General features: G+C 32.3%; 1 protein-coding gene across 1 annotated transcript; it reads right to left on the bottom strand.

The window, feature by feature from the left end:
• Positions 1-3,963: 3,963 nt before the first annotated feature.
• On the bottom strand, positions 3,964-19,657 carry LOC143059832 (prolyl 4-hydroxylase subunit alpha-1-like). The gene is made up of 14 exons (XM_076233403.1): positions 19,334-19,657; positions 17,853-18,007; positions 17,136-17,284; positions 15,268-15,456; positions 14,422-14,473; positions 13,394-13,581; positions 12,847-13,011; positions 10,975-11,048; positions 9,418-9,535; positions 8,484-8,534; positions 6,452-6,526; positions 6,048-6,116; positions 5,381-5,477; positions 3,964-4,443 (listed from the first exon to the last, which is right to left on the bottom strand). Exons 1-14 carry the CDS (start codon positions 19,522-19,524, stop codon positions 4,349-4,351), a joined length of 1,668 nt encoding a protein of 555 aa, XP_076089518.1. The 5' UTR covers positions 19,525-19,657; the 3' UTR covers positions 3,964-4,348.
• Between the last annotated feature and the right edge of the window lie 503 nt (positions 19,658-20,160).

The raw sequence follows: 20,160 nt of genomic DNA, 5'->3' as shown, positions 1-20,160 counted from the left end.
TGATCAGGGGTATATATTGGGAAATTGGGGTGAAGAAAAGGAGAGGAGGTTTTAGGGGCATATGATTTGTTTTTGTTTCTTGAATTACGAATCAATCTGTTTAAAAATTTGCCTTAAATAGTTCAAGTTGTCCTTTGAAAAGTTTGTGTTCAAGTAGAAAAATGAAAATCTTTAACGATCAATAGCATTCATAAACATTTGATCATTTTAGCTATATTATTTGCTACTGACCTCCTACGGATTCATAGAAGGTTAGTAAAATCCAAAGGGGATGAAGCCGTAGTAGGATTTTGTTCGGTGTGTTTTGTAGAAAAATAAACAAAGAAACCCAACGACATCAATAGATGACGTCACCATAAACAGAATAGGTGACGTCATGAACCCTATGAAATTTACTTACCCCCTACGGATCCACAGGGGGTCACCACGTGACCGCGTTAAACCAATCAGAGTGTGATAATTTACCCGAGGTGCGATAAAATCATCCAACATCTTTTGCATAGACATGCTGGTATTGCTTATTGTATATCATTAACAATTCATGTAATGCTTTGGACAAAGATAATTGATTTCCTTACCTGGTATAAATCAATGATAAACAATACAATAGTCAATGATGCGGTACAAACGGAAATTGTAACGTTTTAAGAACTGAATAATTTATTCTGTTTTCGCAACGTAATATGAATATACAGTTCGGATAACGAATTTTTATTTTGATTGTATATATTTCGAAAAAAATAGCTTAATAAAATTGAGAATGGAAATTTTGGACCCTCAATGCTCTTCAACTTTGTACTTATTTGGCATTATAGATATTTTGATATGAGCGTCACTGATGAGTCTTATGTAGACGAAACGCGCGTCTGGCGTACTAAATTATAATTCTGGAACCTTTAATAACTAATTTCAAATTGACAACAACTCAACCATAGAGCAGACAATATAATAAGAGCAATGAGTACTTGTATGTTATCAAACAACCATATTTCAATCATAATGCATATACAAATCTCAGTTCTCTTTAATACATGTGTACTTATATTGTTTTTTGTACATTGGCTAGAGGTATGAGAGGAGTGTTGGGATCTTAGCTACGCCTCAGTTTTGCGCCGCTCCCAAGTCAGAAGCCTCTGGCCTTTGTTAGTCTTGTATGATATTTAATTTTAGTTTCTCTAATATATTTCGAATATAATATGGCGTCCATTATCACTGAACGAGTATACATTTTTGTTACGAGTTCAGCTTAAGCACGCCTCTGGGTGCGATAATTTCTCGCTGCATTGAAGACCCATTGGTGGCCTTCGGCTGTTATTGCCTTTTTGGCAGGTTGATGTCTATTTGATACATTCCTAATTTCCATTCTCAATTTTATCATATGAATAAGGAATCAGAAATTTTTCAACAATGTACGGTCACAAAAGCCTTCAAAAATGATTAAAATAGAATTGAAATAAAATATGGAAATGAAAATAGGAGATCGGAATTCACGTTTTATATGGCGAAACAAAAGGCTTTCAAATCTGCATGCGAAAAAAATAAAATCTATCGTTGTTAAACATGTTGAAGAAAAGAATGTATAAAAGAGCCTAAAGATAAAATGTTTGTGGTATTCGATTTTTTAATCATTTTGCTTTAAACATGTTGAATTATATATCATGCTATGTGATAACGAATATTCCTGACAAATTATTTACTTAAATGAAATAACTTCAATTCTAAACTGAATAGAGTAAAACGAAATGTTGTTTTAGTATTTGGAATACATATTGCAGTTTTATTAAATCAATAATAGATCAAATTACGGCCTTGTTAAACACCGAAAAGCCAGCTATAAAAACCAAAATATTACGAGTGTAAAACATTCAAACAGGAAGACCAACGATCTATGTTATATAAAAACGAGAATCGAGACTGAACCATCAAAACACACAACAACACCGAACAACAGGCTCCTGTTGTTGGACAAGCACAAACAACTATCCGAACTATTTATTCGTTTTCAATTGTATTAAGAGAGAAGTGAGTAGCCCATAACACAATGAACATGCATGATTATTCACAATCACAGTCAATACTATTATATATATGGATGAATCCAGTTGTCCCTTTTCACCTACAATGTTTTTTATCACTATTTTAGTTTTTCTGATTTAGTTATATAATATACGAAAGATTTGTAAGTGATCTTAAAATACCTTATAAAGTTGAATTATTGCAACATATATAGATATATATCATTTTCCCGTGACATCAGTCAACCCTTGCCGATCCCTTGACGTTCTTATAAATAGGCAACCATTACCTGATTACTTTTGAATACTCTTGAAGCAGACTATAATTCTAGGTTTTAATGTATATGAGGTTTGATGAGTTAATCCTTTTCAGCTGATTGTTATAGTTATCGTTCGTATGGTGTACTGTTACATCACTGTCCCAGGTTAGGAGGGTGTTGGGATTCCGCAAACATGTTTCTCCCCGCCACATTCTGTATGTATGTCCCTGTTCCAAGTCAGGAGCATGTAATTAAGTGTTTGGCGTTTGTTGATGTGTTACATATTTGTTTTATGTTCCTTTTTTTGTAAATAAATTAGGCCGTTAGTTTTCTCGTTTAAATTGTTTTACATTTGTTATTTCGTTGCCTTTTATAGCTGGGAATTTTCTCATTGTTGAAGGCCGTATGGTGACATATAGGCATCAATTTCTGTGACATTTGGTCTCTTGTGGAGAGTTGTCTCATCGGCAACCATACCACTCCTACCTTTTTCTATATTTGAATACTTTATTTGATAATTTGGTAATTTGAAGCTCTTATTGTTCATTTTTTTAGCATGTACGTTTAATCATGGATAAATATACTTATTGCTATACAAACCCTTGGTTTAACTATTGGATTGTCATTAGAATACCTATTCCATCGACAAAGAAATCAGACAATTTATAATACAACTTAACATTAGCCTTCTAGGGTCAAGAGTGGCTTTGGTGGCTGAGTGGTCTGAGTATTTAAACGTGTGTGTCACTAGATATAGCCTGTCAACACGAGGTAATGATTTAGACAGGCACGTGTGAGGTGCATTGAACTTCAATTTTAATTCAATAGAATTGTCAGTTTAACTACCGTTGGTGGTTCTCTCTGGGTACTCTGGCCTCCTCCACCAATAAAAAGAAACTTACCGCCATGAAATCGAACAGTAATAATATAAGTGGCTTTTGCAGTTATTATACAAACATTCATAAATAAAGATAATATGTATGAGATATAAGTTAATGTTATTTCAACTGATCGGGCGGAGCTTTTGTTTTAATTTGCATAAGGACAGTCTATTTGAAGATGGGTGTGATAAGGATGATTGCCGTTATAATTATTGAATTATAATCACATATCAGTGTCACCAAACGCATATACAAAAGAACTGCGGGTATGATAAGGGACGAATAACTGGACATTTCATTGATGACTTTATCCCAAAACTCGTGACTAAAGATGAGCTGGTCTTAATAAGCAAACTTCTCAAAACCCGCCCAGTCGAGTGAAATAAATCTAGTGATAACTTCATTAGAAGAATAGAATTACAAAAAGGAAATTTAAACATACAGATAATATAAGGGATGAATGGCAATACATTTCTCGGACCAAAACGAAAAATAATAAACTGAAAAATAGTAGTTCAAATAACTTCTCATAAAAGTACTCGTTTTGTACGTACATGTATAACCCATGGAACACCTCATTTGTTCCAAGGCTCTGACGAATTCTTTTTATTATGGAGTATTAGATGCAGTAATATGGATTCAACGAATACAAATGATCTTTAAAGATTCTGTGTTCCCCTGCTGTCTTGTTTATCGGCTCTGTTGCCAGGAAAATTACTTTAACCTCGTTTTGATAATTATACATATTAATGAGATCTCAGTTAGAATAAAGTATACACAATAAAACATGGCAAAGCCAAAAAGAACTTCTTATATCTATATTTAATGTTTAACAAGTAACGAAACAGATGTCGAATAACAATGCACACATATAAACACAAAATTAGCATATCAACATTTTAAACCTTTTCCGTGTACTGTGATTTCATTTATTTACGTCGGTACCATTTTTCCTGGTTGGGTAAAAAAAATAAATTTCTTGGACATTTAATTTCATGGTTTTGCCAATGTCTGCATACAACCTTATAGAAAATGTGTAATTCGTCGAACATTAAAATGCGTGGTTCATCCATACCCTCAACATCCACGAAAATGAGTACACAACGAATAATAATGAATCCCCAGAATTTATGTTTTGATTATCAGCTACGGATTATAAGATTTGTAAAGACAAAACATTAGTGTTATTATGCTATAACTGTGTATTTTCTACATTGTGGAAATGCTGGATTAGTTCACAAGGTCTTTTAAAGAGTTGTCCATTTTCTCGAATCCATTTATTGCTCACTGTAGGAAAAAATAGAATAAATACTGTTGAATGATCATTAATATATCAAAACCAACAAACATACATACGAAGTATTACAGATACAGAGTTGTAAGACATAACGGTTAAGAATTTCACTTATATTATTAGGCCCTATTAACAGTAGAAAACACATCATCGAGCGACTCGAAGACGTTGTTGATAAATCTTCCACATCAACATTACAAACGATACATATGGCAGTTGATATCTAATAGTTCGTTTCTATGTATGTTGCATTCGCCTTTGTTTTTGTTGCCCTTCAGTGTTTTTGTTCTTCGTTGTTTCCTCTTATAATTGATGTGTTTTCCTCTTATAATTGATGTGTTTCCCTCCGTATTTGTTTGATTTGTTTTCTCTCAATTGATTAATGACTTTTGAACAGTGGTATACTTCGATTACCTTTATATACAAACCCTTAACTTTCAAAATACGCATGTACAGATCTGGTCTTTGTCAATAATTTAGGGCTTTTTATTACATTCTTATACAATTATTACTATATCATCATACTTGAAATATCATCAGTGTTGTCAATTTTTTCTAATTGTATTTCCCATGATATGGTATATTCTTATTTTTTTCTGTTGTAATAGTTTAGTTTTGGATGTAACGCTTCTTCTGATTGGGTGACGGTGTTTTGTTTATCAGCTCATAAACATAATTTTGTCATGTGACCGTGACGTTATCAACGTTTTTTCATAGTTTACTCCGGTTTAAAATGGAATTTAAAATTAAATTATAAGACATACATGTAACTATAATATTATTTTCTGTCTATTCGAAATAACATAAAAAATGTGGTGCACACTTTAAAATAACACTCTACTGGGAAATATTCAGTGTGCACTTCATTTTTTATGTTATTTCTTCATAGACAGAATAATAATGCAGGCATTTATTTAATAATAAACTAACCCCATTTTGATCCAACAAGTACAGGACATCCTGCATGCCACATTCTAGTGTCTACATCACCGTTAGGATGTATATTATACCAAAACGCAGCGGACCCCTGAAGGTAAAAATATTGCTCCACAGTAGATTATAGCTGAAGAAAATACATAAACATTAAATTCGTGACTTGGTTGCGGAAAATCAACTGTTAACAATTAAAAAAAATATCATATTCCGCAACGCCAATTTAGTGGTACTTATCATCAAAAGGATTGTTCATTAGATACAAATGTTTTACCAACCAATGTGAATGACGAGTTCACGCGTATATGAAAAAGGAATAAGAAAATCAAGACACAAATTTAAAAGAAACAAAACTAAGCATTGTGCATTGACAATACACGGTTACAGTAACGTTTTTATAATTTCAAATTCAAAACGGATGCTTTTTCATTTGTATATTCTTCTTTTAGAAGGATATAACAACTATTTATCTAACTTATCTTTATGTTCTGAAATTATTTCATTGGCCATTGTAATTCCTGCTTGCAAATTTTTGAAGGTGTATCATATCCACAAGACCGAGGGATCCCAAACAATTTTATAACAGAAAGAATCCCAGAACGTTGTCAAACCCTGTAAGTTATGTAAAGACAAAAGATCTCAATTGTAATCAAATCAATATTACCTTTTTAACCTCTACCCTGGCATTTACTTTAGGAAACACAGTTGCCCCGCCATACATTACATCAGAAAGCTATGGAGAACAAAATAAAAACAGTGTATTGTAGTTGTGCCATTCAGATCAAAATGTTATGTTGTGTGGAATAGTTTTTTCTGTTGTCTGCTATATTGATGTATTGTTTTCATATTGATATTTTGGAAAGGAAATATAATATTCAATATATGACAAGTAGGTAAATGATTTTGTGGCGTTGATTGATTATTAGTCCAAACGTTTTCTTTGTGTATATAAAGTACAAAAGTTTTTATATCGTTCTGATTTGACCTTCAAACTGTTCGAATGCCACTGATAGCGTTCCAAAATTGTAGCCTGAAATATAAGGCGAGTTTAATTACTTCCATACTCACATAAAACATAACTGTTGCTATTCTGTCCCCAGATTCAATTGTATCAGCTCCTGATGATTTGCCAGCAGCTTCATACTGAATAAAAATGAAGTATTGAGGGCCCTCATGGGGTTTTTGATTATGTGATTACTTGGCCGTTTTTTTAATGATTATTTGATTATTAAGCCAAATATTTCATGATTATTTGATTACCTAGGACTGTATTTTTAGTTTATGATTATTTGATTACTAAAGATAAGCAAATATTTAATGATTATGTGATTATATTGGCAAAAAAATGGTGATTATGTGATTACTAGGACCCCCCAATGAGGGGCCTCAGTATTTAATGTACAGTGATGAAAAACTCACAAATAAGGTAAGAATACTACATACATGGCAAATAATCATTCTTACAAAAGGCAAACATAATAAGTAAGAAACAAAGGGAAAATATCATCACTTTGACCAACAGGAAACTTGACAAAAGGACAAACAATGACCTAAAAACCTTATATTGAAAACAAAGCAATGAACAACAGGAATACTGATGAAACCTTAGATATTACCTTATAAACACTCGGTCAAAAGTTAACCAGGATGATAAACAGTTATTTTTATGATGATTAAATATAGTAATAATAAATGTTACAACAATGGGACGTAATATGAGTGTCAATGGGAAAACTATTAACTAACAAAATATCAAAGGACAATATGTGAACAAATACCGATCAAAATACAGCATTCTGCATTGAGCATTAAAGTTTAATAATGTACAGTAAGCTTAAAAATTAAAAAAAAAAATAAACCGATCACTTTCACGGAATAAATTCATTGGCTATATAGCAGTTTGACAACACTAATTTTGATCATTGAGAAGCTTAATATTTCCTTATCAGTAGAACATGATTAAAACGTTTAGCTGTCTTTACAGAGTTATCTCCCTGTAGTGTTATGTACCACCTTAGTCCTTTCATACTTGAAGGTAAACACAAATCAAAACATTTCCAAGTAAGGTTTTAAAATTACAAAGTTCAGCTGTATATCAATAACTATGATCATGTATTCAGTAGGTCAATATAGGCAATAGTAGTACACCGCTGTTCAATAGTCATAGGTAGCAATACACAGTTAGAAAAAAAACCTTAAAATTGACACTCATAATTTTTAAGCACCCTCTTTTCCCTCCTGTCTAACAAATAAGGCTGAATATTTGTGTTATGCATGTATATATTTATAGAAAGAGAATCTTCCATAGATTTGATTTCTAATAGTCATAATGATGAAATATAATCCCTTTCGGGTGTAACCATGGCAACAATCTGCATTTCTTTGATACAAAATATAGCAAAAAAGGGGGGTGAACATGTCACAAAAGTCTCCAAAATTTGGTCCAAAGGAAAATTTCAATCAATTACAGTGATACCTTTCCTGAAACCATAGGTTTATATCTATCAATTGGTCCAACAAAAAATCATATTCATTTCTGCTCGTTTTTCAATAAAACTGAATTGAAAAGATCGAGCGCAAAATCTTTGTTGATAAACACTACAATAATTTATGGACCTATGGGCGGTACGGATAGGAAAATACGGACTGTCAAACATATAAATGGCTATATTATTCTTCAATGATCTAAAAATCAATTTTATTGTACAAAAACTTTCATATTCAAAAAATTCACCATGGCCATAATGCGAAACTTAACTTCTAACTGTGTATTGCTACCATACATCGATTTAACTGAAACAAGTCCAGATCACAAACCAAGACTGAGGGAAACACGTCAACTATAAGTGGAAAATATTAAGTAAGTTTTAATCAAATGATGATTATTGTACGACAGCAGAAAGAAGAATGTGCTCAAGCAGATGACAATAAAAATAATTTGAATCTAGATCTTCCCCATACCTTATAATGTTAAATATTGAAGAAAAGAATTTGTTAACAGCGTCGAAAATTAAGAAAACTAAAAATGAAATTCTGGTTCAGATTAAAAGTCAAATGAAGTTAAATGGTTGCTTCCTTATTAATAATGACCATTCCCTACCATTGCATCCAGATGGGGTCTGTACATTCCACCAACTCCATAGTTGAGTACCTTTTAAGCATACAATTTCAGCAATTAATAATATATTAGGTTTAAAAGAAAAAACAGTTATACTTACTTAAAAAAATTAACAATGACTAATCGCGAATGATTCATTGAGAAATTTAAGTCATTTTGTTCTCAATTTTAAATGAGTTTATTATAACTCCACGTTACAGCACATCGGTTAAGCAGTAGCTGCTAACCATAAAAGAGCACACAAGCTCATTTTTTTTATTTAAAGGATTTCGCTACGCCGTTTAAAGACTGTTATAAATTGATGTTATATAAATTAAGGGACTAATAATGTGAAAAAAAGACTCTGTGTACTTGTTCCCGAGATTTAAGACATTGAAAATTTGGCGGAAAATAGTCCTCTCTAGTCTTTTCATACAATTAACATTTCTTTTTTTTAACATTATAAACAAATAACAAGGATTTTATTAAGACTTTCAAATATGGCTTTTTAAACTATATGTAATAAAATTATGAAAAAGACAAAAATGTAGAGGTTTGCGGGGATACATTTTGAATGACACACATGGAGAAACCTGATGATTTCGAATGCGATAATACATGGAAGTTTGTAGATTATATAAGGCTGCATTGAACTTTTGTTCATTATACCTGTTGATCAATATAATGTATTGGATATAAATTTTGGTGGATTTTGTTGGTACAGGTGAACCACGATATCATAAGCTCAACGGAAAAACGTAATGTATGATAGTCTTGTATGCAGACTTCGGCAAAACCACGACATTAATTATCCACGAACATGCAAGTTTTCCTTACTCCACTAAAATTGGTACCCACGAAAATAAACGGATCCACAGCAATTCGAATTATTTCATTGTGTTTTTTTTTCTTTACATAATTGTTTTTACATACACACCTGATACATTTCTGTGTTGCTGAATCTTTCCTTATATTCAGTTTCAAGTCCCGTTATCAATTTCACACGTGATGTTATTTTTTCTAGTTTCGGATATTGAATGTCGGATAACCATGCACTAAATTGAAACAAACATAACCAATAAATAGGCGCTTAATTGAACAGAATCACACTAAATAGAAGACAACAAAACAATAATTGTCCTAAGAATGATGTTTTATTTTTACGTGTTTAAGCATGTTTTACTCCGAAACAGTCACGACTTACACTTCATTCATAAGCTATCATCGAATAGCAGATGAGACGCTATCACAGTTTCAGAGCTGGACAAGAGTTCTCACCTGAATTCATGTTTCTTACTCATGACGTAAGAGTTTGTCAGAAGTCAATAATTAAGTGGTTGTTGTAAGTTGCTGTATGTCATAAAATTTAGTTGGTGTTTTTTCACCAATCAAGTCGTTGTTTATTCTTGTTAGAAAAAAGGACCTTATCTTTTTCATGTGTAGGCATATTATACAACAATGTTTATCTCTTTGGTATAGTCTGCTTCTATAAATAATTTACTCTAACGTTGATACCCAGACATGAGGAATGGAATTCAAACATAATCGCTATTCATAGGCGATAACTACTGTAATGAGTCAAACATGTTATTTTTCTCTTGATGATTATTTTGTTTTTTGTAATATGATATGTTTAAGTCTGTGTATTAAATCTTAGAAATGATACCAAAAAACGAATACTAAAATCAGACTTGTTTTTTGGGACCACTGAAGGGAGATAAAAAAAAGGGGGGGATCTCATAAGACAGGTGGTCTTTTAATACAAATCCAATCCATATGAAATGTACTACTGTAACAGAGGGACCTAAAATCTTTTGTCTTATAATACAGGTATCTCTTGAGCAGGTTTGACTGTGTAAGTAAGAAGTTGACATTTTATATGGCATATTTGATTGAACTCACAATAGGTAGATATTGATCTACATTCCGTCAGATTTTCTGTTTTCTGTAAATGGAATACGGTTGGTAAAGTCTGATTCTAATGGGCTAGGTACGTAGGTCCACAAGGAGAAGATTTTTTAAAGTAAAAACGGATTATTGATTGATCGGTATTTACTTCTTTCAGTACAATTGACTATTTCGTGGTTGTCATTTTTTTAAGGGAACCAACGACCATTAGCAGTAAAACAGATAATCCTTGTCAATCAAAGATTTGAATCAAAAACAACTGCCACCTGCTGATTTCGAACTTGCAACCTTAGTGTTAAACAGGCGAGTGATGCAGTAGTACCACTCGTTGCCCCGAGAGAACCCAACGACCAGTAAAACCCTTGAAAATCCTTGTCATTCAAAGATTGAAGCCAAACGCAATTGCCACAAAGCGGTTTCGAACTCGCAACCTAAGTTTTGACAGGCTAATGATACAGTAGTACCACTCGGCTTAAATGTTAACAAATAAATATTTCTAAATTTGATAAATATTTGAGATTGTTTTGCTGAGTTGTTTTGATGTTTGATATTTATTTATAGTTTTTATGTTAGCAGCTAAACTCACGTCCTACTTATTCTGTTTTCAGCTTCGGCCATGGTTCCTTTCTGGGTGTCTTGAAGAACTGTGGACCTTGTCAACTAAAAATGAGAATAATAAAACAATAACCTAGTGCTCTTGATTGATCGCTGTTCGGTAGTTATTGTTTGTAGATGTGGTTAATAAGTGTTTCACGTTTCTTGTTTTTTATAAAAATTAGATCGTTGGTTTTCCTGTTTTAATGGTTTTACACTTAGTCTAGTTATTTTGGGGGCCCGTTAAAGCTTGCTGTTCAGTGTGAGTCAAGAATCCGTGTTGAAGACCGTACTTTGACCTATAACGGTTTACTTTTATAAATTCTGACTTAAATGGAAAGTTTCTCATTGGCACTCACACCCCATCTTCTTATATCTTTATAATTGATCACTGTCTATCTAATAGGCTCTTTCACGGTTAGTTTATTTTTAAATATGTTTTAAAACATAGGGGAAAACATCATTTAAGCAGTTATTATAGGGGGTTAATACATATAGGAAGATGTGGTTTGAGTGCCAATGAGACAACTCTCCATCCAAATAACAATTTGTAAAAGTAAATCATTAATATAGGTCAATGTACGGCCTTCAACATGGAGCCTTAGCTCACACCGAACAACAAGCTATAAAGGGTCCCACAGTTACTAGTGTAAAACCATTCAAACTGGAAAACCAACAGTCTAGTCAATATAAAAAACGAGAAACACGTATAAAGTACAAAAACAAACGACAACTACTGTACATCAAATTCCTAACTTAGGACAGGTGCAAACATTTGCAGCGATATTAAACGTTTTAATGGTACCAAACCTTCTCCCTTTTTCTGAAACAATAGTATAATGACATCACAACATAGAAAAAACACACGGTAAGATATCAATTGGAAGGCTTAATTCGATCAAAAAACGTAAATTAATAAATGATCTGTGATACCTGAATGTAAATACATAGTTAATAAAATATTAGGGACAAACATTTAAGGCCAAAAAAGCAAACAAACAAGTCCAAACAAATCCATGGGAAGACACCACCGCGAAATATTTAACCCTTAGAAAATAATCACTTTGGAAAAAAAACGGTTTTCATAATATATACAGGTAAGTGAAAAAATAACTTTGTCGTTTTAGGTATACTACTTCTGTCTATATAAAAATCTTCCAATAAGTATAGATTATCGGGTTGTCTACACATTGATATCGTAAAATATCAGCCGCGAGCCACAATGTGAACCTTTTTGGCGAGTGAGCGTAGCGAACGAGATAAAAAGTTTCACATTGTGTCGAGCGGCTGACATTTTACGATATCTATACGAAGAAAACCCGATTATCTTTTTATCGTTCTAATACTGGTCGTTTCTTTCTCCCTTAGACAGTTTTACGCTTGACAAAAGCAAGCTTGATAACGTCTCCTCTCGCATTGTGACGTCGCTGACAACTTCTCCTCTCACATTGTGACGTCATTGATAATGCCTGGTCTCGTTTTGAAGTCTTGATACGAGAATTACGGAGCAACAGAGCAGGGTGATATAGGCAGAGGGAAGGACGATAAATAGGAATACATAGAAAGGTTTGTTATCCCCGTATCTGTTGTGACGTTTTAGAACGTAATGTATATGTATTACTGGTAAACTCAAGCCTTGTAAAAACTTCACACACACACACATATATATATATATTGTATATACATAATGTACACAGCCATGTATCACCATCATTGCTGGTGTACGATGGATAAATCTGTTGTAAAGTTGTCACTGACTCAGACGTACTTATATATATAATATATAAATGAAGAAAAGATATACTGTGTGTTGAACTAAATTAAATTCATAAAATATTAGCATGATTTATCAACTTTTACTCACCATTTCGCTACTTGTATTCCGTAAAAAGTCGATTTCATTTTCAGATATAACGTCGTGAAATAAATAAATATATGGCTTTATATTCGCTAATTCAGCTTTAACGAGGAATATTGGAATAGCAGTTGTCTTGTAGAAGCAAAACAGCTTGGATAAAGCTTTTTGACTCTGAAAACGAAAAAAAAAAAAGCAATTAAATTTTAAAGTTTGGTTGTGAAATCTATTTTTTACTTTCTGAAAGTGATTGATCCTTAGAAACCATTCAAAAAGACGGAATTGTAGGCGTACAGTATAGCCTTAGTAACATTTTTGGACTTAACTTAAGCTTTCTGTGGCAGCCATTTAAACACCGAAAAGCAGAAACAATCTGTAGCACACATTGCAAACAAGTAATTGATCACTATTTATGAAATTTTTTTCCTCAGAAAAAAGATACAGATTTTGGAAATATCAATGTTAATGCTGATGTTTAATTAAAAGTTATAAAGGTCGTATCTAAGAAACGAAGAACGTACTACTAATAATCAGTAAACAGATGCAAGCAATTTACCTTCAAATTCTTTCTACACAAAGCTTTATATTTCCTTATCATATCCTCCTCGTAAAAGATCCTCGTGGATGGCATCAGCATAATAATATTTGTATTGGGTTTTTCTAAAACAGTCACATTTTCGACTATGCTATTTGCTCTAGATTCGAAGTATTTTAAATCATTTTGGAGTCTTTTATTTTCTGGTTCTAGAAGAAAAATATACAAATGACAATAAATGAAATGTAAAACATAATTACATCATCCCCATTAATAAAGCTTTCTCAAACATTTCAATATCGTTTGCATAATTTTCCCGATTAAAATCATAACAATATACCGAACTCAAAAGTAAATTCAAAATAGGTCAAGTTCATAAAACACTGACAAAATAGGTCAAGTTCATAAAACACTGACAAAATAGGTCAAGTTCATAACAAACTGACAAAATAGGTCAAGTTCATAACAAACTGACAAAATAAGTCAAGTTCATAACAAACTAACAAAATCAAACATTCGACTATATCAAACAACGAAACGAATGAGAAACAACAGTACATGTAATATATGGTCTCGATGGAGCATAAAATCCCATTGGAATCGGATCCAGATTTTACTTCAACACAGATCGGAAGCATTCGTAACTACTCGGCCATTCTCGGTAAGTCTATTGTAGGCGTAGCAAGAATGGCCGATAAGTTAGAATTGCGATCCAAAAATTTCATTAATTGCTCCTCGGGATTAGAATCCTTCTACAATGTCGGATCAGGATACCCTTATCATTAAAACATTTGCCCTTTAGAAGTTAGTCGATAATAATGAAGCATTGCCTTCCTTATATTATCCCCCTTTTATTTGAAACATTTATCAGACGTGTATTTTTCAACATGTTAAACAGTTAATATAGTCATTCCAACTTCAACAGTCCGCATTGAAGGACTGTTGTTATACTGTCACAATTTATTTGTAAAACTACATGCCATGTTTGTACTAATTCAAAGCCCCTCATAATCAACCAAATTTTTAAACACATTACAGAGATCTGATACCTTTTTTGGTACGTTCTTTCAAAAGTTCTACCGACTTCCATGGCATATTGTTCTGAAAAAAAATATATATTTTGGTAATGAAGTATTACAAGAAAGATAAAATTAAGAATGGAAATGCATGGGGAAAGAATGAATCTGCAAAGATAAGGAGAAAATACTAATTCATTCTCATAGCTTCTCTTGCATTGAAAAGCATCTCATCTTCAAAATTTTACATTGGAACAAGTTGCAGGATAAGACAAGTTTAAATTACAAGACCGATGAATTCGAATTTGGTTCTGTATTAGTTAGATAAGAGTCTGGTGTATGATGTCTAATCACTTGATGTAGCTTATCAACGTATTTATAAGAGTAACACGACAGATGTCACCCGTTGAGCAGGATCTGCTTACCCTTCCGGAGCACCCGAGATCACCCAAGTGTTTGGTTGGGTTCATGTTGCTCAGTCTTTAGTTTTCTTATGTTTTCTCCTTCTTTGGCTATGGCCTTTCAGTTTGTTATCGACTTGTGAGTTGGATTGACCCTTGGGTATCTTTTGCTTCTCTCTATATAGGTACAGAAAAAAGATGAAAAAAAAATTAAAACCTAAGCGCTAAAATGTATATCTTTGCAACAAAAAATCCCGGTCTGAAGATGTTTTAATGACTACAAATTATGTTTGTAATACGATTGTAATTAGATTTTCCGTTTGTATAAAAGAAAATCAAAACTCGCGGTTATACTATCAATGACATATTATCTTTAAAAACATGAAATCACAAGACCAAATCTTTAATGCATTTGTCAAAATTTAACACAATTTTTAATACCAGAAAGATTAACGTAATTATTTTCCGAAATATTTACCCTGTTATAGGCAGAGGCGATAATTCTAACCAATTGTGTTGTACCCACGTGACTATCAGGCAAGGCTCCGTCTTCAATTTCATACAACAAAGCTTCTAGAAATTTTATTGAATTATAACTGTTTTTTGCATCCTCTGCTTTGTTAGCAATGTAAATGACCTCCAATGGGGTCAACGGTTCAGTTTGATACTGTAAAGAAAACAAATGATATATTTATTTTTATCAGTATTGGGTCCTGGTTAAGTCAAACCGTGAATTGCATTGATACGCTATACTTCAAGTTAGAAGGCATGTTACTCTGATTTTTTTGTTGTGGCAATGGACGTTTGAGTTACAGAAAAGACGTTTGAGTCACAAAGTATTGAACATTAGAATGCCGCTATTTTAGGACATTTGAGCGCAAATAAAAATAAGTATAACATTATTAGGACATTTGAGCGTAAGAAAATTAGGATTGATGGAGAAGTGCCTCTTCTGTTCGTATGTTCAGCATTAACCTGTACAACATTTTCAAATCTATTTGTCTCAATATTCATTCTCGTTAACGTAAACATTAACCTGTTAATATTCATTCTCGTGAACGTTTCGTGCGTTTCCTTTCTATATTTATCCTTTGAAACGCTGCTAATGTCTTCAGATTTTTGATTTGCCTCATCCGTGTAATGTAACTCAGAACGGATAATTTTCGAAGGAAGTTGAGCTGTATCATCATCGGCTTTATGTTTGCATTTTTAGTATTTTGTTCGCTCTATAACGGAAACTGTCAAAAATTGGGCTGACTGTCCTAAATAAATGCATGCCGGGAAAATTATATCCATTTTATGTACATGTGGCATTAAGATCTCAAGTCCCCAGAGACTTTTCACTCGATAAAGTACTCAAATTCTAAGCTAAGCAACTAACACATTTGTTACTGCTCCATACTCTGCTTTAGGACACTATGCATATGTCTCCTTTTCACAAAATAATCAAACGACTTAAATCGTGAACAATTTAATACTTGCGATCATTTTTCTTCATCTTTAAAAGCAAAAAAAATACTCTTATTCTGTAATTTCATGTGAAAATGATTTACTTATATAGTCTATATTTTTCTGTAATTAGATGATTTTTTTTAATTCTATGAATCGTTCAATTGGTAATTAATATATTACATTCATTTGCCTGTTTCTTTTAATTTCCATCAGTTATCAGTACAAGTTTATACCTTTAAGTTAGAAATTTTTTGCTAATTCTCTATTCTGTAAAACTCATCCAGACCCTTCATCATTGATTTATGTGTATAAAATACGACAAATAATAACGTCTTAAGACTCAAATAATGTACATTTTAATTTCTTGAAAAAGGTTTTAAGACCTTATTAATAACTGGATCATTTGAAATGGAAGGAAAATCGATAATTGGAAAAAATACTATTTGAGATACATCTTCATGAGGGTCTGGATGGGGGGGGGGGGGGGGGGGGGTCTGTTATTCTGTAAACATTTAATTTTCGCCTTTTTTTCCCTCTAATCTTTATAAAATTAACCCGTTTTTTCTCTAATCTTCAAAAAATGAACCCCTTTTTTCTCTAATCTTCAATTTTTTTACCCGTTATTCTCTAATCTTCATGTTTTTAAGAGCATTATTCTTTAATCATTTAACCCCATCCAAACCCTCCTACATTTGTGATAATATTCCGCATTTCTATAGAAATATTACTAAAACTATTGAACATCACGAAAGATGATAAATTTTATAAATGATTTCAATATATTCAATAAACAACAGATGGGATTTTTCAGTGATCGTTTTGTTGATAAAATACACATAATTTGTTGAATATGGACAGACAACAACGTGGCTTTTATCTAATGAAATAGACTACCTTGAATATCTTCCCGCGTAAAAAATTACGTAAATCGAATTCATACACATCCCAAAGACGGAATATGGCGTCCACTGTAGCATCTAAATCACTCTGCTGTGGCCATCCACCAAGAAGATTCTCAAGAATACTCCGACTTAAATTAAATTCTAGAAAAAAAGTATTAAGGTGCCCTTTACAAATAGTGTCTAAAACCTTGATGTAAAACTATTTATAATGGAGAAGATTCACGATATCTCCATGTTTGCCCTTAAATTTCGTGATTTTAAACATAAGTAATACAAAAAATATATTAGTTGGCAAAATATGAAATATAGTTATATTGATTGAAATAGTACTAATTCAAGGAGTTATAACCAATTATAACAATTATGCTGTCATTGTGTAGTCATAATTGTGCACTGTTATGAAGATAATCATAATTTCCAATTTCAACATAAGTGGATCGCCATATTTTTTTTTTCAGGGATGTGTCTTCGGCTGTTATCTGCTTTTCGGTCGAGTTGTTGTCTCTTTGACACGTTCCCAATTTCCATTCTCAAATGTATGTTTACACAGGTGATATTGAACGGTAATGACATCATCAGTAGTAGAACAGAGGCTAAAGATATCAAAGGGGTATTCAAACTTACAAGTCGAAAATCAAACGGTAACGTCATGGCTAAAATATGAATGTTTGTGTATATTTAATTAAGCTCAAAATCAAAATCTCCTTACCTATTTCTGGTTCATCAATTGTACATTCTGAACACAATGCATTGTCGAAACATTTCTGCCAGTCGTCAACCCATCTTTTCAATAAGTGGAAGGCATCTATCGGGCTGTGTATGGGTTTTGCATTTTTAACAATCTTTTCCGTAGTTATTAGAAATCTTTTTTAAATACAAAATTGGTATATCAATTCAATGACAAGTAAATAATCTTTCACGTTAGTGGGTCGGTCAACACAATCAATTTGAAAAAAATAACAAAATATGAGCAATGGAAAGCCGAATTTTGACCATTTAACTATATTTGCATGAATATGAAAAAGAAGATGCGGTATGATTGTCAATGAGACAACTCTCCTCAAGGAACAAATGACACAGAAATGAACAACTATATAGGGTACCATACGGCCTTCAACAATGAGCAAGGCCAACATAATCTCAGCAGGAAAAAAGGACAATTCTAATGCAACAACGTTTGTAACGTTCATTTTGATAGGATTACGCCACTTTTGTACATGGAATCAATTGACAATTGATGCTATGGGAGGTCCACGCAAGCGCAGAAGGCATATGCCAGATTTTAATTACAGGTTTTAATGTTGTTTTCTGTCAGTTTCATTAGAATGGAGATAACAATATTGTATTTAAGCTCCGACGGCATCAGTTGGGGATTTGATGGTCTTAAATAACCGTTTACTGTCTCCGCTAACGCGTCGCCAGTAAACTAAATTTTCGACAATCAAGTCCCCAATTGATGCCGTCGGAGCTTAAAATACAATACAGTTATATCCTAATTCTGATCAGTTCTAGTCAATTAAGATTGGTTCCAACTAACAAATTAGTGTTGACATGCAGCGATGAACTATTTGGACCATTCGGACAGTCACACCGCCTTCCCAGCGTGATGATAAAACTCATTAATTTATTAAAAACAACTAATTAAGGTCTTTGTACTGGACTTCGTTGCTTAGGTCTATTATTTCACTAAATTAAGCCCTATGCATGTTTCATTTCTTTCAGTATTTTTGTCAATTTTAACTATATATTTTTCTTTAGACAAAAAAAGAGATAAAAACAATATATATTTTAATTTTACGTGACAGTGGTATATATTTTGTAACTAACAGGGCTATTATTGCCATTGAAATGTTAGCACCAATATAAAAACTGAAAAATCATTTTCAAAATGTAATAAATATAAGAATACTAAAATTTAAATGATTTCTTGGTTTGGGATGGTCAATACAAACAATACATACATACGTTAAAAAAGGGGGAAATCAATAGAATTAATCGACCAAAAGGTGTGTTTTTACATTTAAATACATCATAATTCTAACTTATCTATATATTTTGCTTTACCTTAAAGCATTTTGGTTTGCATTTAACTAGTTTTACTGTTAACTTAACTGCATTCATCTACATTTATGTTTATAACATATCTATAATCCCCGAACCACCACCACAATCGAAGTATAATTGCCTCACTCTTTAAGAAATCCGTCAACACTTTGGCCCTCAGTCTCCTGTACTGTTATAAATCTCTGAAGGGCTGTAACAAGTGCTGATTCGTTTTCGGAAAGTTTTGTCAACGTAAATATGGATGAATAAAAGTCCGTTAACACAAATTGTAATTTTATGGTAAACACTGTAACGAAGAAAATTGCGCCAATACGCATCTTAATACTAAACTATATTTAAAGATTAAAAAGAAATACGAAACGTAAAACGAGATACACTAGTGTTAACACATCACTATATGCAGTTCAAATCTGAAAAAAAGAATAATCATAATTTCCAAAATTGATCGTATTTTTGTGTGTACTTCTATTCAATACTATATATTTATGATGTCTGTGTTTATGCAACATATGTGACCAGAGTTATGAAAATAATCTTCAGTATATTACCTCTGTTATATCAATTAATTTGACAAATAACTATATAAATAATCTTTATTTAAAGAGGATGACATCAGAAATCATAACTAATCAATCTGAGGGTCATCAAATCAATATAAAAGTACTTTTATTTAAATATACATACACTAGAACACACCCGCGAAATCGCGGGCATATAAAGCTTGTGAACTGTTGTAGGCTGATTTTTTTGTAAACGATATTATGTATGGAGAATTTCATAAAAGGTTTTCATAAAAGGTATCAAAAGCCCTCTCCCTTTTCCAAAGTCCGATATTTTGTTTCCTTTCTTTTAAATTCAATTATTTTCGTGTTTCTGGCTTCAGACCACAATTATTCTTATCCTTTGCTACAATGCATTTGTTGGTAAAAGTCAAATTAAATTAAAAAAAAATT

This window comes from Mytilus galloprovincialis, chromosome 14 (assembly GCF_965363235.1).
Source record: "Mytilus galloprovincialis chromosome 14, xbMytGall1.hap1.1, whole genome shotgun sequence".
NCBI lineage: Eukaryota > Metazoa > Mollusca > Bivalvia > Mytilida > Mytilidae > Mytilus > Mytilus galloprovincialis.
Note: the sequence above shows the minus strand (reverse complement) of the source record. Positions and strands in the feature narration are given on the sequence as shown.

What these genes read in the sequence shown, in the direction of transcription:
- LOC143059832 (XM_076233403.1), bottom strand. Translation starts at nt 19,524, where the DNA reads ATGCGTATTGGCGCAATTTTCTTCGTTACAGTGTTTACCATAAAATTA. An exon ending in GTTGACGGATTTCTTAAAGA is followed by an intron (nt 18,008 to 19,333) that starts GTGAGGCAATTA and finishes TATTTAAAAAAG; the next exon opens with ATTTCTAATAACTACGGAAA. An exon ending in TCGCCTCTGCCTATAACAGG is followed by an intron (nt 14,474 to 15,267) that starts GTAAATATTTCG and finishes ATTTTTTTTCAG; the next exon opens with AACAATATGCCATGGAAGTC.